General features: G+C 35.2%; 1 protein-coding gene across 1 annotated transcript; it reads left to right on the top strand.

The window, feature by feature from the left end:
* Nucleotides 1-1,963: 1,963 nt before the first annotated feature.
* GCK72_013155 (uncharacterized protein) lies at nucleotides 1,964-21,145 on the top strand (the record flags this gene model as incomplete). The annotated part of the gene is made up of 14 exons (XM_053729685.1): nucleotides 1,964-1,999; nucleotides 2,053-2,266; nucleotides 2,405-2,535; nucleotides 4,254-5,146; nucleotides 5,950-6,050; nucleotides 6,358-6,660; nucleotides 13,503-13,607; nucleotides 17,659-17,937; nucleotides 18,257-18,386; nucleotides 18,891-19,040; nucleotides 19,140-19,344; nucleotides 20,353-20,672; nucleotides 20,721-20,927; nucleotides 20,977-21,145. The coding sequence occupies 14 exons, from the start codon at nucleotides 1,964-1,966 to the stop codon at nucleotides 21,143-21,145; spliced, it is 3,243 nt and encodes a 1,080-aa protein (XP_053584457.1).
* Nucleotides 21,146-24,851: the final 3,706 nt, after the last annotated feature.

The following is a 24,851-nucleotide window of genomic DNA, read 5'->3' as shown; positions in this document are numbered from 1 at the left end:
CGGAGCTTAAACTGCAAGCGGCGCGGTTCTTAATTTGGAAAAAACAACTGGAATTAGAACCGCGCCGCTTATTTAAGCTTGCAGTTTAAGCTCCGCCCAGAACTTTATGCGCTTGCGCGTTTCAGCGCGCGAAATTTTTTTTGAAAATCCTTGTCGAAACTTTATTTTTTCGACAGTAATTTGACGTTTTCGTGTTTTTTTCTAGTAATAATCTGACTCGACTACGAAAATTTTGAAATTTGAGCATCCTGGATCATAGACCAAATAGTTTTTTTAAACTTCAACCCACTAATTTTTACACTATGAAACAATGCCAAAGTTTATTCCACATTTTTTCCCAACCTATTTCTGAAGCGAAACTGAATATGAGAGTCACTTGTCTAATCCAATAAACTAAAAGGTGTCATCATCTATCTCATGAATGTACACTTTGTCTGGTCACTTGAGAGAGCAAGAAGAAGGGTTCGATCCCCTCTCCACCTCTCACGTTTTCTCTCCTGGTCGCCTCCATCCGGCCAATTTCTTAACAAAAATTGAAAAGAAGAAGAAGAAGAAAGAATATGTGTAAAGTCATGTATATAGTGAAACAAGAGATACGAGAGACAAAGAGAAATAGAGAGATAGATGATTCCCTTACGTTTCGTTCAGGAAGAACAAGACGCAAGAGAGAGGAGGGAGGGGATGCTCCTTCTAACTTTTCTCTCTCGTTGCTCACTCTGTCTCGCAACTATAATACAATTCAATTTGGTCCATTAAAAAAATGTTTCGGGTTTTTTCGCAGTTTTTTCTTCGTATGAACCTCAGGGTGCCGTTAAAAATTTTTTGATGCTTACCATCTATAAAGAACCGACTGTTTAAAATAGCTTTTTGTTAGAAAAAAAATAATTTTTGAAACTGTAACATTTACTTATATAGTTAAAGTTTTAACTTAAAAAGTTGTTCTGAATCCGTTACATCTTTGAGAAATTTCTAATTCTACGTTAGAATGAGCTACGGAACGTGGAATTTCTCGGTTGCAATTTTGGAATTTATCCAATCGTAAAAGTAAATCGAAAACGAGGAACAGTGTTTGTAGAAGTATTGAAATAGTTGAAATTTTCTCAAAATCATATTTTTTAAATTTAAATCAATATCCGTTTTTCCTCGCTAGCATATTCCGACTATGACCCTTCGGAAGTCAAATCCAATCAATTTTAATTAAGTTTCAAACAGTATTCAGAATTTTCAATGTTGTAAGTTTCTAAAATCATATATCCTCACCAAGAGATCACCAAACTCTTTACTTTTCCGGTTTCATTAACCATGTTTACGGAACAGCATTTTTAATAACCAATGATATAGGGCTATGGTTAGAAATGCTTCAAAATTTTTTTTCGAACATCTGCATAGCCAGCTGGCCACACTACTTATGTATAAGTTTATTTAGTTGCCCCATGTTACACTGAAGTTGGCGCCGTGCCAAAAGAATATAACAAAATGGTGTTAACATATGTTTTGGGTGTGTTTAAGTCTTTGGAACCCCAAAACATTAATTTTTTCGAAGCAGTGTCTAATTAGTGATGTCTTGAAAGATCTCTAGTTTTTTGAGGAAGTCAAAGAAATTTATCCTATTTCATATTTTTAAAACAAGGGATATCTATGATGATATCTTGTTAACTTTTTGTGGTAATTTTATCAGTTATTCAGTGGTCCGTTGAAGAAAAACTACTGTTTCAATTCATTGTCAAGAGTATGTAATTTTATTAAGAAGCTTGGTTCTGCTCATGTGTGGAAAATTAAAATTATCAAGATTAGGTATATGCCAATTTGCCAAAAACTGTATATCGACAAGCTATCATTAATCTTCCAGAACTACTGCGATTTTAATTTATTCTTCTGTTTCAAAACCTCATCGATTATCTCTTTATCTCATATTATGCGTTTCATTTGACTTAGCTGTACTTAAACAATTTTTATTTCAGAGATGATGCATCACCCTCCCTCTCAATTCGGGTCAAAGGTATTTCCTCCCCACCCCCTCGTCGCTCCTCTATTTCACATCAACTATTTCAGAACACCGCTGAACCAGACCCCTCTCACTATCCACCTCAACATCAGAACCAAATTCAAAATCACCCGGATTCATACGACAGTTACGAGGAGCCCAACACATTTTCATCAAAAGGAAATGTGGCGGCGCTGAGAAATGTGATACATGGACAGTTGGATATGAAGACGCCAACGGGGAACAGCTCACGGTATCAGAAACCTGCACCGCCGCCAGTTGGTTAGCACTTTTTTCTTTTTGAAATCTTATTTTGGACATTTACTGTTTCAAAGTTTGGACCACCAAAGAGAATACATTACTATTTCAATTTTTTCCTAAATTTAGGAAACTTATGAAACAGCTATTTTCGAAATTCAGACCCCACACCATCCTGGGCGAAAAATGTGAAAGTGTACGAACCGAATGGGTATGTGGACCCGCATCAGAATAAACATAATATGGGAAGAGTATTGGATGGACCAGTCAATCCGAGCAAGTTTTTTCAAGGGGTGAGTCTTCTTTTTTCCTTTCCAGATTAAATTATGGGATGACTAATTTCCAGTAATCCGGAGAAAACTTATCATATTTCTATGAAACAGAAAATTTTTTAGGTGAGTAGAGGAAACAATGTTTACTGATAGTATTAGTGGGTTAGCAAGTTACGTTACGGTCAACAATGCAATGACTTTCACGGAAAGACGTAAAGCTACAAAACTGCCATTTTGTGATTAAAATAACATGAAACTGACCAGAAATTGAGAAATGGTTACCTATAGATATTTCCATACTTGTCAAGGCACGGGAAATTGGCGCCAAAATTCAATTTTATCAAATTTTTTGAGTCAAATTTTTGCCTATCATTGAGAATTAGAAGAGATTCTGAAAAATCATCCAAAACAGTCACATTTTCGATGAAAATTTGAAAAAATGTCAAAAAATGTTTAAAAAAGATTCAATTTTTGAAGCCGTGATTTCGGGCCTTCCCGAGCCTTGACAAGAATGGATTTTTCCTGTTTTACGCATGAATAGCTTGAAATTCTATTCGATTTGGGAGCAGTTCGTTCGCTGGATAAATATAAATGTTCCCCTCCTAACCGGCAAAAACTATATCGACTGGCAGGAACCGATTTTTTTTTTTGAAATATCTGAAAAATACATTTTGGTAGTTCTCCCATGCTTGTGAAAATGTAAGCCAGCCAGGATTGTTACATTTTCCAGCAACAATTTTCTCGTGATAAAAGATTTTGTTTGTGCTGATGATCATCTAGTACATCGGTGGCATAAAATGTTCATTTTTCCGCAATCAGACAACCTGGAACATAACCAAATCCAGCAAAAATCCTCTTTATGAGAAAGTAACGAACATTTTGAAATCTTGCCTAGAATCTTAGCGTCTATGCTTAATTTTTCCGTTTCATGGTCCACAGTCTCCCAGACTCCGAGTAAGAACTGCAAGGAAATTTTTGATCTACCCTCATGAAACGAAAAATTTGAGAAATTAGCAGGTCTACAAATTTATTTATTTGATTTTTAGCTAAAAGCTCTATGTCAGGAATGAGAAATATTCAGTTTTAGAATTATTCTGAGAGCATTATCCACCCATTCAATCCAAAAAATCCTGGTTTTATATATTATTTCAGGTCGAAAAGGCAATTTTTCATTTTGATTTCGGAAAAATCTACGGGATTTGTTCATTTCTCAATATTATCCAACGAATGATAGCTCAAAACGTGCTCCGGAGATTTTTACACATTTCTATAGGACAGTTTTTCAATTTGCTCATTAGTTCTTGAGAAATCGATCAAATTCCGAATTTTTTTCAATTTTTTGTTATTTTCTCGAAAACTAATGAACAAATTAAAAAACCGTCCTACAGAAATGTTTAAAAATCTCCGGAGCACGTTTTGAGCTATCATTCGTTGGATAATGTTGAGAAATGAACAATTCCCGTAGATTTTTACGAAATCAAAATGAAAAATTGCCTTTTCGACCTGAAATAATATATAAAACCAGGATTTTTTGGATTGAATGGGTGGATAATGCTCTCAGAATAATTCTAAAACTGAATATTTCTCATTCCTGACATAGAGCTTTTAGCTAAAAATCAAATAAATAAATTTGTAGACCTGCTAATTTCTCAAATTTTTCGTTTCATGAGGGTAGATCTTTTCATACCTTGATACCAAGTGACTAATTCGGCTAAAGACATGTTTTCTTATCATTCCAGGTGCCACCTCCCAGCTACAGTTTAGTCAAGTCGGGACCCGACTCGAAACCACCTGCACCACCATCAAAACCGATCCAACAAACTCCAGCACAGGCTCTACAAGCTCAAGTTCTCCAAAATGAGAACCCCAACTACTCCTCATCAAAACCACCATCCGACCCATATCGTCCTCCCTCCCAGAAGACATCCTACAGAATACCGTATGATCTTGCAATGGATCCCCGTCACCATACCGGAGAGTTCGATATTGATGATTCTGCATCAATCATCTCCTCGTCGTGCACTTTTGGAGAGTCTTCTGAAATCGCTGCGTTCTCTGCAGCAGCCGAGCAAAGACACCTTTATGAGCAATATAGAAAGAAGTTGATGGAGGAGAAGAATGAGTTGAAGGAGGGAAGTGAGACACCGTGTGTTTCGTTGTCAGAGAAGATTCCAGAAAACACAGGGAATCCTGAAATTCCAGTTTCTCGTTCTCTGTTTGATACGGAGTTGACACCATTTGGACATGTAGCTAAACCAGCACATAGACCCGAAGACTTGCCCAAGACAAGTGTTCCCATCAATCAGTCAACTAACAACCCATTCGCCACTCCCTCCCCGAACCCATTCAACTACTCTCCCTCCGAACGAGAACTCAAACGATCAGTCGACTTGGAAAGCTCTCAACTCCTTGTCAAACCGAAATCACCCGCACCTTACTCAACGTCTTCAAGTGATCACTTTGGAACAATTCGAAGGAAACACAAACCGGTGGCTATTGATTTATCGGAGATTCCGAAGTCATCTCCGAAAGATAAATCACCACATTTCTTTGGGAATAATTTTGAGGAGAAATCGAATAACAGATCACCAAGGACACCGTCGTATAAGGATTTGAGTGGAAAGAATGAGAGGTTGGTCTGGAGTTTTCTAATCAGTATTAACATTTGGATATGATCTGGAGACTGAAAATTTCTTGTTGAAACTGAGAGTTTTTAAAAATTGGAAACATTTTCGGTTTCAAGAAACTGAAATAGCTTCGCCAAACCTGAAATAGAGCTCCAGCTGCTTTTTATAGGCTATAAGCATTTCAACAAAAATATATCAACCTTATTCATGAAAACAGTGTTCATTTAAGCTGTGTTCCTTCAAACTTTGGATCTGGAACAGCAAATTTAGAAACTTGTTAGTAAAGCTTATTGGGTTTTTAAATATCTGAATTCTTGAGAACCCTCCCACAGTAATTCCTAAGCTCGTCTGCTCTAAACTTTTTCGGATAAGCTTCTCAGCCGGTTCATCTCATTAACCGATCAGATTTATGAAGTCTCGAAAGTAATTTCTGGTAATACAGTAGCGGGAGTTTTTTTGAATTTTTTTTACAAAATAATCAAAATTTCGACTATGATTCGACTGTGTTAGAAGAAATTCTGAAAAATCATCAAGAATATTCATATTTTTGATAAGAAATGAAAAAAGGTCAAAAAAAATGTCAAAAAATAGTTTCCTGTTTTAAAGCCAGTCGGGGAGTGAAAATTTTGTCAAGCCCCGCCCCCAACAATGCCCAAAATCCCGAACCGAACCGAGATTGCGAACTTCCAGTTAACAAATCCACGAAACCGAATAATTTTTTTTCAAAATAATCCCTGTTTCGAAAAATCCAGAAAAAACGTCGACTGTATTTACCGTCATTCCTTCCTTCAACTATACTACTTTTCAGTCTAAACGAGTCACTGAACCAAGCCTTCGAGATCGCCTCATCCATCGAGTCAACCAAGAATAACTATGAAGCTCCGCCCACACCAAAGAGTATTTCCAATGGTAAGTTTTTCAAATTTGAGGATTAACGTATGCGAGTAGTCCTGAAAATTTTCATACCTAGAATTATCATTGTGTTGAAACCGGAAGACTATAGTAGCCGTTTCAAAAATTTCTGAAATACTTTTTCTCAATTTTTCACTAGTGCACCTTCACATTACCCCGTGAAATAATACTTTCTCCCTTTCCCACTCCAATGGAGTCTCCATCACTAAAATAAATGTACATTCGAAAAACAATAGAAGCCTTCTTCCTCCTCGTTGTTTTATGCAAACATGAAAACCTACTGAGCGGAAGTTGGCATTTGCAGACCGCTCGATTTCGGACACATATCCAGTGTCTTCTCAACAACACCACCGCCCGTCTCCTGCTAACCCCCAACTACCTATCGAGTCCCCACCAACTACTACTAACCAAAAGGAGCAGGAGCCGATGAGCACCTCGATGAGCTCGATAATGAGCACTTCGGTGCCTAATATGGATGAGTCTATTGTTTATTCGCAGAAACAAAGCAGCCCCGATTCTTCACCGGAAAGAAATGAAGACATGTCACAATGGTATCGCAAAATGTTCAAACAAATGCATAAGAAGGGAGACGAGCACGAGAGATTTGGTGGGTACTTTTTCCATTAAAGTAGAAACGATGAGCATAGCAAAATACTTATTAACTTAAAACTATCAAAATTTCTTGAAAGCCCAATTTCTCTGATAGTGAGCACTTTTTATTTTCAATTGAAACCGGTCAACTTTGTGGTTGTGACATGGCCTTCCTGATTGTCTCACGGTATTGACTGCTTATGGATTGCACAGACCAAAACTAGAGCATCATTTTTGTAATTGACAACTTTTTGTTACAGCACATACTGAAAAGTTACAGGCAGTCTATGCAAACAGCTCTCCTTTGGAAAAGAGCAACAATTGCGGGCGTGATAACTCACTAGTTTGTACTGGTACAAAAAAGTTGTCAACTACAAAAATGAAGCTCTACTTGTGATCTATGCACTCCATAAACAATAAATACCGGGAGAAAATAAGTGAGGCCGTGTCACACTCACAAAGTTGTCCATTTTCATCTCAAATTTCAACTACGTATCGCATTCTTTATGTCCAGTACAGAAAAACCTCCCTAATGAAACGGTTCATAAATTAAAAAACGATCATTTGTCTTTTAGTGAATGAGATCCAATACCATAAGAGAACATGGCTAATTTTACACCTCCAGCTTCTACAGCTAATTAGTTTTTCGGTGATTCCGGAAAATTATCTGTTCCATCATATAAATAATGCTCAACATTTTCTTAAGTCAGTCAATCCGCTTCTTTTTCCGCTTCACAACCTTGTTGAAACTCTTTAGTTATAATCTCTTCGTTAGATCAAAGCCAATTTCTACATCAAAAATAATTCCATTAGTATCTGCGAGATATTTTGAGAATCACACTGGCCTCTGCACATTTTCTTATTTCCCATACATGCTTAAAGTTTTCGTTGCAGTTTTAATAGTTGGCAGTCTAGGGTTTTCAAGGTGCGAAGGTTCTCGGTTTCAACATTTTCACATAGTCAGTTATACTATAATACGCTGATAATTTTTCATTTGATATTCCACCAATCAAAGCCAAAAAAAAACTTGTCTTGTGATTTATTTCACAGAATTTGATAGTATCAAATTTGAAAACTTCTCTTGGTGTATGAGAAAACTCTCATGTCAAAATTAAAATTATTCGAATTCGACTTGTACTATCAAATCTTCAGATAATTATGTTTCAAATATTCATTGTAACAGTTCAAATTTTTGCTGAAGTTAATTATTTCTTGCTTAACGTAAGATATTCAGATATTTTCAGTATCGGCAATCTTTTGTAACTCTCCACAGTTTTTCAGAATCAAGTTTTTAAGAACCGTGGTCGGGTCGATTTGAAAATGTTCATCTTACAATTAACGCTATTCATCACTGCCGTTTCTCAAAGATCCCTTGTTTGAATCTTACTAGGGAAGGTCATGGAGTCAGTTCGGAGTTATGGAGCGTGACGTATATCATTGGAAAGCTGAGAAAACGCTGATTCCAAATATGTATTCAGTTTTTTTTCCATCGAGGCCTTTTATTCGAGAAAGACAAAGACAAAGCTTGGAAAAATATAGAATTATTACTTTTTTTTGTTGCAATTTTCGCGTGTAAGAATTCTCTATTTCTCAAACTTTGTCCTTGTTTTTCATGAACACCATGCCTCGAGCGCAAAAACTGAATATATACTAGGAATCATATGTAGGTCACGTCCCATAACTCCGAACGGACTCCATACAAAATCTACCATAAAATGTTCAGTTGTTTCTGTTTCAAGTTAGCTTCGACACAGTATTAAAATTGGCCAAAAGATGTTTTACGATTCGACAGTATCCTAATTTTCCCCTTTTCTACTTCAAACTAATTGAGTAGTACCATACCTATATACCTGACTGCTAGTTCAAAAAACCAGTGGCTCACTAATAATACATGCTTATAATACATGCCTAGTTACTGTCAACTACCAACTTTTCCAGATTGAATATAACTAGATTTCTTTCAAATATCAGTGAACGGAGTTTTAACCGTTACAGTTTCAGAGAGATCTAAGAAAGATCTGAAATTGTGAAAAATTATTTTATAATAATCATTTGATTGGTTCCAGACCCTTTCATCAGTTTAAATATGAATAATTTTGAATTTTTCGAAAACTCTATTTTCCCGGTTTCAGATAGTTTCTTTTTAAATAGATTTTTATAAGTGACTCAATGGGCCATTTTGACTTCAACCTCACCAAATAACCCCATCACCGACCCGACTACTGTCCGCCCCCTCTCGAAATCATGCAAAATCACAGAATGTGGTGATCAAGAGAATGTTTTAACAACGCGTGTGCGCGGCGATCTGAGTAAACAAACAATACGGGCGGTATCTAGCAACATTTTTCTTATTTTCTTTTCTCAGACAAATAGACAATGTGCTTCTTCTTCTTCTTATTCTTTCCACCTGAGTTTCTTCATGTTTCAAAAATCTCTTTCCTCTTGATTTCCAATGTGAATAATTTCACGAATTTTAATATGACGTTTTAAGAACATTTATATCACGTCGGATTGAGGTAAAGCCATTGAGTTTTGAATTGACTTACACAAAAAGATGACTTTTTTAAACTGAAATATATTTTCTGTTTCGTCTTACATGGATCATATAAATATGCAGTTCTTAAATGTTATTTCGCTTCTATAAACACCTGAAATTCGATTCATGACTGTTCTCTGAAGAATTGCTTATTTACCGTAAAAACTGTAATATAGGCGCATGCGCCTCTATTTTTCAACCTACCTTCCGAAAGTGCGCCTCTATTACAGGGGCGCCTCTAATAGAGGGTGCGCCTCTATTTTTCAACCTGGCTATTTATTTTTCAATTTGGCTATTTTTCGAGCTCTCCATCATCAATTTTCAACCAAACCAAGATTTTCACTGACAAAATTATACGAAAACCCCGTAATTTGCAGTATTTTGAACGAAAAACTTGGGTTTTCTTTGTTTTTTTGACAAACGTTGAAAACTAATGATTGAAAACCAGAAAAAATGTTTCAAACATATTGAGGGGGCGCCTCTATTAGAGGGTGCGCCACTATTATTCAAAGCGCCTTTCAGGGTGCGCTTCTATTAGAGGGGCGCCTCTAATAAAGGGGCGCTTCTATTACAGTTTTTACGGTATTATGATAATGTCACGTTCACTTCAGATTTTCGACCATCTTAAAAACTATCGTGTTTCTCTAAACTTACATTGCTATGTCCTATATTAGTACGGTAATCCCAGTTTCGAAATTTAGACACCTCAAAAACCACTCAACCTAATTTACCGTAAAAACTGTAATAGAAGCGCCCCTTTATTAGAGGCGCCCCTCTAATAGAAGCGCACCCTGAAAGGCGCTTTGAATAATAGTGGCGCACCCTCTAATAGAGGCGCCCCCTCAATATGTTTGAAACATTTTTTATGGTTTTCAATCATTAGTTTTCAACGTTTGTCAAAAAAACAAAGAAAACCCAAGTTTTTCGTTCAAAATACTGCAAATTACGGGGTTTTCGTATAATTTTGTCAGTGAAAATCTTGGTTTGGTTGAAAATTGATGATGGAGAGCTCGAAAAATAGCCAAATTGAAAAATAAATAGCCAGGTTGAAAAATAGAGGCGCACCCTCTATTAGAGGCGCCCCTGTAATAGAGGCGCACTTTCGGAAGGTAGGTTGAAAAATAGAGGCGCATGCGCCTATATTACAGTTTTTACGGTATTGTAGACACAATCCTTTTTGTTTGTAGTACTTACAAAATAAATCAACTAATTCTTTATGCCTACTGGGAAATTTTTTACAAATTCTCACGGAGTTACAACTGTTTTTCCTAAGAACTTGTGCACTTTCTGAAATAGAAAATAGTTTCACTTTTTTGTTGTTGAATATTTCTGTCTCTCTGTGCTTTCCTAACGACTGTTGGATTGCTCTGAACCATTACCGATATACATAAATGAATCTATAATAGTTTGAAGAAAACGATTTCTTTCATAACGAAATACGTACCCGTCTCACTATTCGATTTCTTCGACAATGACATTTATTTTTCGAACACATGAATTTCAGCAGGAACTGAAACGGTAACAAGATTTTGGTTGATGTATTTTTACGCTAGGCTATTTAGGGCTATCTGGACCACAACAGGTTTGTTCCTACAGCCTACCTAAATAATCTGAAAATCAGTTTCCCAGTATTTTCCTTGTTGTTAACTGTTGTACTATTTGATAACACATTGTGTTTTTCTTCTACTATTGAAATATTGTTACCTATTGAAAAATTGTTAGTGTTTCGGCTCTAGTTTAAACTAGTTTATGTCCATTTTGAAACAGAATCTTGTGGATAAGCGTAGGAACACATTCACACCATAGTTGTTCTGAATCCGGATGCCGGATTCCGAAATTCCGGAATTCCTGGTTTTTTTTTGTCATTCCGGTTCCGGTTTTTTGAGTTGCCTATTTCCGGAATCCGGTAGTTGAAACTTTTAAATTTTTGAGTTTAAAAAACGACTACAGTTTTTCTTTTTCAGTTTTGATACTTAAAAGTAGTTTTAAGTTGTATTTATCATTAGAAACACTCGCAAAATGACTTGGCCTTGCAAATTTATCGAATCATTCCGAATTCAGGAATTCCGGTTTTTTTAATCATTCCGGTTCCGGATTCCGGATTCCGGAAATTTGAAAAATGTCATTCCGTACAACTATGATTCACACCAGTTAAGAGGCATTATCTGTAAGAGTGAGAATGTTTGTGTTGGGCCTTGGCACAGTTGCAAAAAGTTGTTTCAATCCGAACTCTTTTTACAGCATATGTACCCCTATGGTAGTGATTTACAAAAAATATGTCACCAGTCCCCTATGACGTCATCCTAGGAAAATATGCCCAATAATCGACTTTTCACCCAAAAATTCATAAAAATTCCAATCTTCCAGATAACATCAGGAAACTTTCGCAACATGTTAGGAGTGTTTTTGACTACCCCTACACAAATTTCCAGCTCCACAGACACCCCAGAAACCGTTCAATTAAATTTCATTTTCATGTTTTTTCAACTTTTCTCGAAAATTCCCTCTAGAAATCCTCAAAGTTCAAATCGTATTTGTATTCCCCGCTAAAAGTTCTATTAGGACCAATTAAAAACATCAAAAAGTAGGGGGACCATTTTGAGATATTTCGATTTTTTCAAAAATCACATAAGGGTACCCCCTTATGAAAATTTCATTTTTGAAAAAAATTTCAAAAAAAAATTTACTCCGAAAATAATTGGAATGTTGATAAAACCCTTGAAATAAGTCACTCACAAAATATAAGATCTCAGAAATGTGTTTGAACGGATTGCGTTTTTTTTGTTCATCCAATTTTTTCAAGTTTTTTCCCGTTTTTAACAATAATTTGTACAGAAGTCCTCAAATTTTATAAGATATTCTAATTCCTTGCAAAATTTAACATATATTTCAATTAACATCATTGAAAAACAGGGGGACCATTTTGAGATTTTTCCATTTATTTCGAAATTCAGATAAGGGTCCCCCCTTATGATAGAAAATTTTTATCAAAAAAATAATTCAACTTTTTTTTGATGCAAAAAACGTTCAAACTATAAAAAAATGTTTTCGATATTTTATCGATGTTCTCAACGTTTTTGCATCAAAAAAAGTTGAATTATTTTTTTGATAAAAATTTTCTTTCATAAGGGGGGACCCTTATCTGAATTTCGAAATAAATGGAAAAATCTCAAAATGGTCCACCTGTTTTTTAATGATGTCAATTGAAATATATGTTAAATTTTGCAAGAAATTAGAATATCTTATAAAATTTGAGGACTTCTGGACAAATTATTGTTAAAAACGGGAAAAAACTTGAAAAAATTGGATGAACAAAAAAAACGCAATCCGTTCAAACACATTTCTGAGATCTTATATTTTGTGAGTGACTTATTTCAAGGGTTTTATCAACATTCCAATTATTTTCGGAGTAAATTTTTTTTTGAAATTTTTTTCAAAAATGAAATTTTCATAAGGGGGTACCCTTATGTGATTTTTGAAAAAATCGAAATATCTCAAAATGGTCCCCCTACTTTTTGATGTTTTTAATTGGTCCTAATAGAACTTTTAGCGGGGAATACAAATACGATTTGAACTTTGAGGATTTCTAGAGGGAATTTTCGAGAAAAGTTGAAAAAACATGAAAATGAAATTTAATTGAACAGTTTCTGGGGTGTCTGTGGAGCTGGAAATTTGTGTAGGGGTAGTCAAAAACATTCCTAACATGTTGCAAAAGTTTCCCGATGTTATCTAAAAAATTGAAATTTTTATGAATTTTTGGGTGAAAAGTCGATTATTGGGCATACTTTCCTACGATGACGTCATAGGGGACTGGTGACATATTTTTTGTAAATTGCTACCATAGGGGTACATATGCTGTGAAAAGAGTTTGAATTGAAACAACTTTTTGCAACTGTGCCAAGAGGAATCCTCATCTTACAGACAACGCCTCTTAAGCGATGTTCTCAAAGATATGCAATTTTGCATTTGGAAAAATCGTCATCCAATATCGGTTGAAATCTTTACTAGTTTTTTGAAACAGTGCAACTCGGAAACCATCGGAATCTCGAATCTGTCATTTTGGAAAGTACGGTATCCACCAGAACAATAAGATTTTCTCCTGAGCACTATCATTTTTTGCACTAACCACCGACTTATAAACTGTTGCACTCATCTTCTCCCTCCTCTTCACTCCATCACTTTTCTCTTTGTTTCTCTCACTTTTCCCCCTCATTTTCTTTTTTTTTTCCTTATCCAAAAGCACACTCCTGTAGAGTAAACAACCAATCTTTTTAAAACTTTTTTATTTTCTAAACTATTTTAACTTTCTTTCTATATTGCAGATAACAACAATCGGACAATCGATACAAATTTGGGAAGAAGTCAGGAGAACTTACATTCGTCACCGAAACCAAAGGATACACAGTTTTTTGAGCATTTTGAGCATGGTGAGTCGTTTTTCGAGAAATTGGAACACTATTTCGGTTATTGGCTTTGACTTGCAGTGAGTTGTACTAATAATATAAACAAAACTGATAAAATTTTCAAGTAGAAACTTTTCAAAAAATGTAATGTTTCAATCGTTTCAAATATAGTCGGTTCAAAAAACTCCTGTTATTCCATTGTGGATCCTATAAAGCACTTCAAGCACTCTATTTCAAAATGGTCATAGGCTCTATAATTTTGAACGGAAAAACCGAAACGTAATATAGTTTTAAGTGGTACTGTCCATCATCCCTATAATTGGAGTTGAACTTCTGGCAGGTATCCAAATTGATTGAATCATGAATCTAAGAGTCTAAATAGTCTAGAATGTAGTTGAGAGGAAAAGGAACTGATCTTCCCAACTTACCTTATTAAAACGGCACTCTATATCGTGTGATTCGCTTCATGCTAAAATACCGGAAATTTCTTGAATCTGTGCATGTTTAGCGTTTCTGAAAAATCAATGGTAACTTTACCGTGTACCGATATGTCTTTCTGGTTCGTTAAAAAGAGTGTTATCTCCATTTATCCAAATCATTCAGACAAAATATAAATGTTTTCATGGAATAAGTATCTATCCACTATACGGACTCCGTTTCAACAATGAGATTTAGCTCACAATACTTTTTGAATTTAATAGTACAGAGTTGATTGAGTTTATTTACCCGCCTAATTGAAAAATATGTTTCATGACTAAGTTATCATCAGAAAGCTCGGGGTTTCGCAGTTATTTCGTTGATTAATCGAAAATCCATTTTGATTTTTTGAGTGAGTGGAATCTGATCTTATTGCACGTTTTGAAGGTAAAGTAATAATAAAAATATTTTTCCTTGAAGTTATTTCTGGTTCATGATATTCTTTTATGGATGTGTTGTAGTTCTGTAAGATTGCACATCATTTTGTTTGATTGCTAAATGTCAAATCGATCAAAAAAATATTCCTTTAGCATCATTGTGGGTTTACACTCTTGAAATTTCCAAGTTTTCCTATACCGTTTTCTTATCACAACATTTTGATTATTTCAATGGATACTATTCGACACGGGTCTTTTCTAACATAAGAAGCTAAACTCATCAATTCTATCAATCCCGTTATGGGCTTCCAGACTCAAATTATCGCAAAAATTCACAGAAATTTTCAATAACAACTACCAACTAAACAGTCTTGAGAACGTGTTTCACGATTAAGATAACAGACGATTCCGAAATTCGTGCTAGTTGCATTGTCAATCTTTTGACTTGAAAAAAGGTCCTGTTGATTTGAATTCCAATAATCTGTTTCATGTACACAGTGTGTTTTCGAATTTACGAAACGGGTGATACATCTCTAGTTTGCCTCAACAACTTTGATTTAAACGAGAATTCCAAAAATACATCATTTCTATATTTAGTTTTGAATGTCTTAAAACTTTAAAAAAATGTTTCTGTTCCGCGATATTGTAATATTCAAGATCTGGTCACACTTATTGATACATCAACTCCTTATACAGTGCGCGTCATAAAGATAGGACACCCCCTAAAATTTGTTGTTTTGAAAAACCCTGAATAGTTAGCAAAAATCGATGAGTGCAGTTCGATTCAGCGACCCTAAAAACCCTATGAGACAATTGATCGTTTGGATTGAGCAACTTTGAGCAGCTCTGTGCTCAAAAGTCTCTTTTAAGGCCGCGTCATAAAGATAGGACACCCCCAAAAAGTAGTACTTTTCGAGTCTTTTTCCTGGAAAATGTGGAATTTTTAATAGGAAATTGCATAAAATGCTCTAATTAGTCCTATTTTGAATGTTTTCACAAAAATTATTCCTAGAAAACTTGTTAGAAAAAACTCAAAAAAATGCGATTTTCCAATTTTTCATTTATTTTAAACTTTTTTCGAATTTTATCATGAAAAGTGATATCAATCACTTTGAAGACATTTCAAAGTTGAAAATATTAATTTTCAAGGTGTGATTTGTTATTCCCGATATATAAATATTGGAAGTTGATTGGTGTTTCCATATAATTCAATGATGAAACTCGAAAAAGTGAAAAATCACTAAAAAGTCTGAAAATCGAATTTTTTCTAACAAGTTTTCTAGGAATAATTTTTGTGAAAACATTCAAAATAGGACTAATTAGAGCATTTTATGCAATTTCCTATTAAAAATTCCACATTTTCCAGGAAAAAGACTCGAAAAGTACTACTTTTTGGGGGTGTCCTATCTTTATGACGCGGCCTTAAAAGAGACTTTTGAGCACAGAGCTGCTCAAAGTTGCTCAATCCAAACGATCAATTGTCTCATAGGGTTTTTAGGGTCGCTGAATCGAACTGCACTCATCGATTTTTGCTAACTATTCAGGGTTTTTCAAAACAACAAATTTTAGGGGGGTGTCCTATCTTTATGACGCGCACTGTATTGATACATCTACGCCTTCTACATATTTGGGCACTTGATTAAACATTTCTATGGGTTCTTGTCAGTCAGGTCGTCTTAACGCATACCCTTTCTTAACACTTTGTTCCTGCTTCATGGTAATCTTATTTTTAGAATGTTTTAATTTCGTCAAATAGAGTTTTGAATCCAAAATCTAGCAACATATTTTGATATGGGAAAGTTTCTAGATTCTTTAGTTACCGAATGTCACAGTTAAGTAGGTTTCCTTTCCTGTTAAGACCGTCTAGTCTGATACTGAACATATCCTAATTTTGAAAAATAAAGAGTTTCTTGAATGAGATAACAGGGGAGCCAAGCAAGTTTTCAATTTTCCACTGGTTTTCATATCGATAATCTGTTTCAAGTTCACATCATTTAGTGCACAGAATCTCACATCATAATGGAAATTCCATTTACAAAGTAGATTTTACTGGATACAGCATAGCATTTTGAATCGCTAGTCAAGCGGCCAGAGAACAAACTGGCATCTTAATAGTTTTGAGAACGTAAATTCCAAAAACACGTCATTTATAGCTTTGGATGACAAAAGTTTCTGTTCCACCGAATTGTAATATTCAGGCTCTTTTCTAACACTTATTGCTACATCTACTGATACGTATTTGGGCACCTGATTAAACAATTCCATGGGTTCTTGTCAGTCAAGTCGTATCTTATCACATGCACTTGCTTGAAACTTTGTTCCTGCCTCATGGTAATCTTATTTTCAGGATCTTTTGATTTCTTGCAGTTACCACCTGATTTAATGTTTTTCACTAACTTCAAAATCTAGCAACCTCGTTTGCTAGAAAAAATGTTCTGTAATCGATACTTCATTTGGCAAACGTAGCAGTCACATTTTTAAATGACCTACATATTGTTCATTTCGCAACTGAGACATTTCAAAACTACAACGTTTCGCAAACATAAAACTAGCAATAGCCTAGTTTCATCAAAAAACGGGTCAGATAACTTTCTCCGTTTCCAGATTCTCTTTAAGGGAGGACTCGGCGTTTTCTATATTCTGTATTTTACTACTTCACCGATTCACAAGATAAACTTGAGAAGGAGCTACATATGGCATTCAATGTTGGTTTATTTTGTCTCCGCAATCCAAATATCATATTCACTACAAATTTGTATTCTACTTTTTTATTCTACTCCCCCATCTCTCCTCCCGTTTTTTTCTATTTCGAGTACCCATAAGTCTCTTTGATTATTCAGTTACTTTTCTCTCTCACACCCTTTTTATCTTTTTTCTTCAAAAGCTTCATAAGACAAAAAAGGCAGAGAATTGAATAACGAGACCCTCCTCTCTGCGTTTCCAAGACTTACACATACTCTATCTCTCACCCGAAAAAAGAAAAAACACATGTGCATAGGGGAAGACCTTTCTTCTTTTGGAAAGACTGCGGGGCAGTCCTTTTTTCTCACTTATTTCTGTCTTTCTTCGAATTTGGCTACTTTTAGAAGATTTGCGTTCAGCAATGTTTCGGATTAGTGAGTTTCTTTTAAGTACAGTTTCATTGATGGCTTATAGCTCCCATTAGATAAGTTATCGATAATGCACCGTTGTTAGTCACTAACTTTTTAAAAGCGATTTAGGCGTCCCATCCTCCTCTACTGCTACCACTACCATTCCCAAACGATACATTCCCCGTCCTCCACATTTCCACCTTCCAACATATCGATTCAAAGACGAAGACTCTCGTCCGATCCGTTGCTCATTTAACAATTGTCTCATGAAAACTAACAAGTATGGAACGCCGTGCATGATGTGTGATCGACCGAAGAAAGATGTCGAATTCAAGGATGTCGATGTGATTTACGAGAATATGAAGAGGATGAAGAGCAATCAGAGACAGAGATCTCAGAATAGTTTGGGTATGATTTGAGCTTAAGCAACACGGAATCTGAGATTTTTGAAACTGAAATATTACTGCCAAACTTCTCCTAACAAGTTTTCAGACCTAATCCGTATCACAAATAACCTGGATGAAACCACAAAAAATTTGAGTGTATTCCTCGAACAAATCGATGCAAAATGGAAACGATCCAAGTCACAACCGACAATGAGACTAACTAAAGGCATGGTTTGATGTGAATTACTAATATTTTTGTTTATCATCCAGTTCGGATTTCAATGTACCAGTGAATTTTAAATTTATAAAATCTGGTACTTGTAACAGTACTATTTTTCCAGGACCAAGTGAACCACAAAACTACGGACAAGATCGAGTGAAACAAACGAATGAAGACGAATTGTTGAGGTTGAAAGCAGAGAAATTGGCTGAAGAATTGAAAAAAGAAAAGGAGAGGAAACACGGTTTTGTGTGAGTTTTCAGCTTCATTCGGAATTAAGATAACTAGATGTACTATGATTTTTCGAAAATTTGAGAAAATCATGAAACAGAATGATCAGATTTTAAAGGGGGACACCAATATCCCAAAATTTGAACTGAGTTATAAGTCCTCAAAGTGCCGAGAAAGAATATTTTTAAAATGTTTAAGAAACATTCAAAAAATGAACATAAAGACGATGAGAATTTCTATTGAACTGTGCACGACATGGAGCGATTTTTGGCACTTTGAGGCCTCATAACTCGCTTCAGATTGAATTTCCGAGAGAATTTTCTCTTTTTCTTGTCTTTCTGAATCGATTCATATAAAAACAATTTAAAAGTCAGAATAGGTGAGTCCCACTTCAGGTCAAAAAAAAATTTCCAGTGTTTCAAAAATTTTGTATCCTTAATCTTTCAGACGTGTATTCCAATTTTTTCTCTATACCCTTTGTACTTAAAATATCAGCCAATTCTCACCAAACTGAATGTTTCCAGACCATCGGCTGCTCCATCCCTTCAAAACAATATGGATCGTTTGAATAGTCTTCTTTATGACTTCTCGAATGACACTCCAGAACAGAATTATGCACCACAAGCAGTGATTACAGCAACTGCTGTTTATAAATTTGAACCCAGAAGTTCCAGGTGAGTTAGGATTTACAAAGAACGAAAATGTGAACAATAATGATTAAAACCCTAATGTCCAAACTAATATCAATGTTTGGAAACAGTAAATTCCTTCAGAGAACTGCCCCTAAACCGTGGAGACATCGTGCGAATCATTCGAGATGTGGATGCATATTGGATGGAAGGAGAGAGAAATGGAAGATGTGGAATATTCCCGAACACTTATGTTCAAATTAATTCAACGATTCAATCAGATACTCAAAAGATGAGAGCAATTTATCCATTCACGGCGAGAAGTGACACTGAGCTCAGTTTGAAGAGGGTGAGTAAGTTCGAGTTATCGTTTTAACGGATAACTTTTTTCACGAATACTGTTAGGTTGGTATTGAAGCATTGAAATAGTTTTGAAATCAACATGGCGGCTGGATATTGTCAAAATTGAATTGTAAGTAACTACATACTGTTACTGATACAGTAGTTCATTAAATTTTTTGAATCATTTTTATGGTGATCGTACCAAACTATATTTTGAAAAATGCTCCATACTTGCAAACCGTGTTGAAACGGGCCGCCTCGTAACTAAATTAAAAAGTTATCTTATGAGCAGAAAAATGTATATCTCGGCAAGTTCTACAGTACCGCACTTTCATGAATTATACAGATCAAAAGTAGAAATTAATTTTTGTAGTTGGCAACGTTTTTGTATAAACATTCCCTAGTAAGTTACATATCTTCAAAATAATTTCCCCCTCAAATCGGCCGATTTCAGTGCTAAATAGTGCGATTTTTGAGCTGTAGTCTAAAAAAATACCATAACTCTCTAGAAAGTGTCCGTACAAAAGGTTTTCAACTACAAAAATGGAGCTCTACTGTTGATCTGTACAATTCATTGAAAATCTACTTGATGGGACAATAAGTATAACCATGACACACTCTCAAAGTTGACCAATTTCCACTGAAAAAAACCAAAACTTAATATAAGCGGTACTGTATGTCTGTGACCTATTACACGCCAGTTGGCTATTTGTTAATGTACCACGGGCCGGGAAAAAATGCCGAAAACGCGAAAATGGACGAAAAGCCATTCTAGCCCTGTACGAGGAACATTAACGGATATCTATTCGGCCAGTAGTAGGTCCCAGGCATAGAACTCGCCGAGATCTACATTTTGGTATTTTTTTTGGTATAGCTCATAATATTGCGTTTGAAGTGAGTTACGGGCCGGCCCGGTATGCAAGTATGAATTTTACTGATACAGTAGCCCATTAAAATTTCTGAACAATTTTTAGAGTAATATGTTTAGGCAATACGCTACTTTTATTAATTCCAGGGAGAAATCGTTACCCGCCGCCGCCAAATCGACTCCAACTGGCTAGAAGGAACTAATCAAATCGGAATCGTCGGTATCTTCCCATCCTCCTACGTCGAACCTCTTGAACCCATTCAAGTACCCGAAGTGATACCTACTACAGCAGTGTTCCCAAATAGACCGAAAACTCCAAAAATGGAAGATCAAGTGTATAATCAAATGTACAGTAAGCCGATGGATCAACCACAACAACAACAGTACCATCAACCAGTGGCTACTGTAGTGCCAAATAATAAAGTGAGGTTTGATCTACCGTCTGGATCGGATTCCAACTCGCAATTGTAAGAGTGCCTGCATTCTATCCAACACATTTTTCAATATAATTTCAGATCTCTCAACCCACATCCAATTCATAATCAGAACCAACAACCGAGTTACGGAATGAAAAAGATCGAATACGAAAGAGAGTCGAAGGTGGAAGAAGAGCCGGATCAGTACAGAAAACTGAACGACGAGCCGAAAGTAGCGGCGACGACGAAAAAAGATACGAATATCCTGATGAATGCAGCTTCTTTGATCCCGAAAGGGTCCGAAATGTATGTCATTGACAGTAAGAATCACAATATCAATAGAGCGCACTTGCAGGTACCGAGCCATCTACCCGTATCAACCACAAAAGGACGATGAGCTTCAGTTATTCACGAACGATATAATATTTGTAGTGGAGAAATGTGATGATGGATGGTACATTGGTACATCGCTACGAACCGGAGACTTTGGAATATTCCCTGGTAATTATGTGAAACGCCATTGATTTGTTTTTGCTTCTTTTATTCTTTATATCACTTTGACATATGAGATTTTATTATATTGATTATTGAATTTCTTTGTTTATAACTGCTCATCAAATAAAAATATAAAATATGGAAGATTTCAATTTCGAAACAGGCAACGTGTGTTTGAAACATGAATTTTGAAGTTGGAGATAATTGAAACTTTTAATTTCTGCTTCTAGCGCTTTACGAGTGTCGTTTTCTGATTACACTTTTCGAAACAAATCATTGGAACAGTTTCGTTTGAGATTACGTCGAACGGCCAAAAGAAACCTGAGGTCAAGTTTTCTAAAACGAAAGGATTTCTAACGTTACATCACGGTTTTAATTCTTTTATAGAGGTTAGAAATAGTTCTTTCCTCTTGTCTTTTGAAACGTTTTTAGCGAAGTGGGAATAATTCGGATTCTGATCGCAATACTTTCTTCAGTTTCTGTAAATTCCTGAAAGATACTTATTATCTTCTCAAGTGAATACTCAACAAAAAAAGTGATTGAAACAAAATTTGTTTGAAACGCTTGTATAGTGTTTGCAACATGAATGTTTAGCAAAAATCTGAGAAAATGGAAATATAACTTCGAGTGAACGATCTGAAAATATTTGTGAAATGTTTCAGAAGCTTCACGAATCAGAATTGTTTTTCTCTCCACTACTAAAAAAATTATTGGCACTTGTAATTTCTGCTTTTGCGTTTTACGAGTGTCGTTTTTTGATTACACTTTTCAAAACGAATCATTGAAACAGTTTCGTTTAAGATAACGTCCAACTGGCAAAAATGATCCTGAAATCAAGCTTTTTAAGGGACATCTAAAGTTTCATCAGGATTTTAATTATTTTATAGAGAATTTGAAACAGTTCTTGACTTTTATCTTTTGAAACATTAACGAAGTGGGAATGACTCGGATTCTTATCGCAATATTTTATTCAGTGTTCAGTCTAATCTGCCTGAGGTAGGAGCGATTCAAGCGACTGGTCTGAACGGAAGAAAGTTATTGAAACAGAACTTATCGAAGTCCCTGAAAGATAGGTATGTTATCGTCTCAAGTGACTACTCAAAAAAAGTGATTGAAACAAAACTGCTTTGAAATTTTCTGTGAGGTTTGTTGTAGTGAGGATTAATGTTTCAAAGAAAACGTATTTCTCTGTAGCCCAAGCAGTCGGCAATTTACAAAGCTTGTTTATTCTTCAACATGATAGGGACTTTTTTCTATCACTTTACCACATGATATTTTATTGTGATTATGACTTTTGAGATTCCTCGTTTGCTGTTTTCAAATAAAACTACAAAATATTGGATCGTTATCAATTTCAAAACTGCAACAAAAACTCTCATAGAGATTATGATTTTGTTTACCAACACAACATCTTGGAATGGTCTTCCAAACATTCGAGCTAGTAGAATCCATTCAGAATGAACTAAAACATGTGATTGGTATTTTTTTTTGCAGAAAGCTTGATATAAAATTCTTTCGTAACCAAATTTTTTTAGTTAAAAGTGTACTATTAAAAAATAGAAGACGTACCGCCTTTTTTATCATTTCAAGAAAAACTGTTGCACTGCGTTTATTTTACCATTTAACTTTTCGACGATCAATCCTGGCGTCGTTTACCCTACCGTTAAAAACATCTCTTGTTTGATTATTTGTTTAGCAGAATAAGCTAATTTTCACTTATCTAGCTACCTCTGCTATACTCACCATAACTGTCAAAGTTCAGGTGGAAATCATTGATATAGTTAGTGGTAAATCTTGGTGGAGTGGCAAGCCTTTCTGGCTGTACAAGACTAATAAGCTGAGTTCAAATTTGTGTTACTTCAGGACTAAACTAAACGAAAATGAAAATAGAGTAGGCAATTGAATGAGAATATCGATGACTTTTGATTTTCATGTATTGTGGAAAACTGTAGTTGTCAAATGAAAAATTTAACAGTGTGTCTGTAGACTGAAATGAGTTCATTTATATTTTCGGACTCGAATATGTAATGCACTGTTTCACTCATAACGTATACGTCTTCTCTGATTTTACTATTGTTAGATTTGACTTCTTTGGCCATTTCCTTACCCTTAAAAAACCCAAGTACGTAATGCCAGTACTTTTCGCTTCTGGTGAAAAAGGAAAACTGCTATAGGCCTTTTTTTTTAATTGAAAAAAATTTAGTGAAATTCGCTATACAGAAAGTATGATTCTGTGTACCAACACCACACTTTGAATCATCTTCAAGACAGAGCTATGTAGTAGAATTCATTCAGAAAGAACTAAAACATGATTGTTTCCTTTTACAAAATGATTGATATCAAATTCTTTCGTAATCAAAATTCTCCAGGTAAAAGTGTATTATTAAAAGATAGAAAACATTACGCCTTTTTTAACATTTTAAGAAAAACCTGTTTCACTGCGTTGACTTAACTTTTCGGCGATTAATGAGTTAACTAAAATCACTGTAACTGATCATGACCGTTCATAGAATTATAATGGGATGTGTCAATATCTTGACTTCTATGTGGTTTGAAGTTATCAAACCGTAAAAAATGTCATTTGTTAGATTATTTCGGTTTCAACAGACCAAGTTTAGCAGAATGAAGTCATATTCACGAATCGTCCAGAGTTAACACACGGGTTTTGAGAATCTCGATAATTTTTGGTTTTCAAGTGTTGTGGAAAACTGTAGTTTTTGGACAAAAAATTTGAAAGTGTGTCTGTAATCAAACCGCAGTTCATTTATAATTTCAGGTTTAACATACTGTTTCACTCATAACATGTACAGTACCGGACAAAAAGCTATCAAGTTTTGCCTTGTTCAGTTGAAAATGCCCAACCTTAAGAGTGCGTCATGGTAAACCTAACTGTCCCACAAAACAACTATTTATAGTATCATATAGATCAAGAGTAGAGCTTCATTTTTATTGTTGACAACTTTTTTGTACGGGCCGTCCCTAGAGAGTTATAGTCATTTTAACTAGACAGCTCAAAAATTGCCCTATTTTGCACTGAAATGGGTCGATATGAGGGTGAAATGACTTTGTCGAAATGCAACTTGCTAGGGAGTGTCCGTGGAAAAAAGTTGCCAACTACAAAAATGAATCTCTACTCTTGGTCTGTTTGATAACATAAATAGTTATTTTGTGGGACAGTTAAGTTTTACCATGACGCACTCTTAAGGTTGAGCATTTTCAACTGAAAAAGGCAAAACTTGATAGCTTTTTGTACGGTACTGTACGTCTTCTCTGCTTTCACTGTAGTTAGATTAGATCAAACAACTGACACGTCTAGAGTAATTCAAGGCTCCCGATCGAAGCTGTTTATTTTCTGAATTTCGTTGTCGTATGCAGTTTTATGTTTTGATTCAAAGTATGTTTCAGATTGCTATCAAATATAAGTTCTATGGAACTTCTCTTATTCGGCGGTATACCGTATTCACCATTTTCTTCGCCTTTTCCAAAAAACCCAAGGCCAGTAGTTTTCTCTTTTGGTAAAAAAGAAAATCTGCTATTTACAGTTTTTCTCATTCATTTTTGAATGTTGAAACAAATCGCTAATTGTTGAAATTAACCCGAATATAGAGATTCTCCGTTCAGTTTTAAATGTTTTGTCCGTTTCACCCACCGTTCAATAACGAAAAACCGGAAGATATTCAGTACTTCTATCGCTCACAATCGGAATAGATTCAAATGTGAATATGACCGCTCTTT

This window comes from Caenorhabditis remanei, chromosome IV (genome assembly GCF_010183535.1).
Source record: "Caenorhabditis remanei strain PX506 chromosome IV, whole genome shotgun sequence".
NCBI classification, from domain to species: domain Eukaryota; kingdom Metazoa; phylum Nematoda; class Chromadorea; order Rhabditida; family Rhabditidae; genus Caenorhabditis; species Caenorhabditis remanei.
Note: the sequence above shows the minus strand (reverse complement) of the source record. Positions and strands in the feature narration are given on the sequence as shown.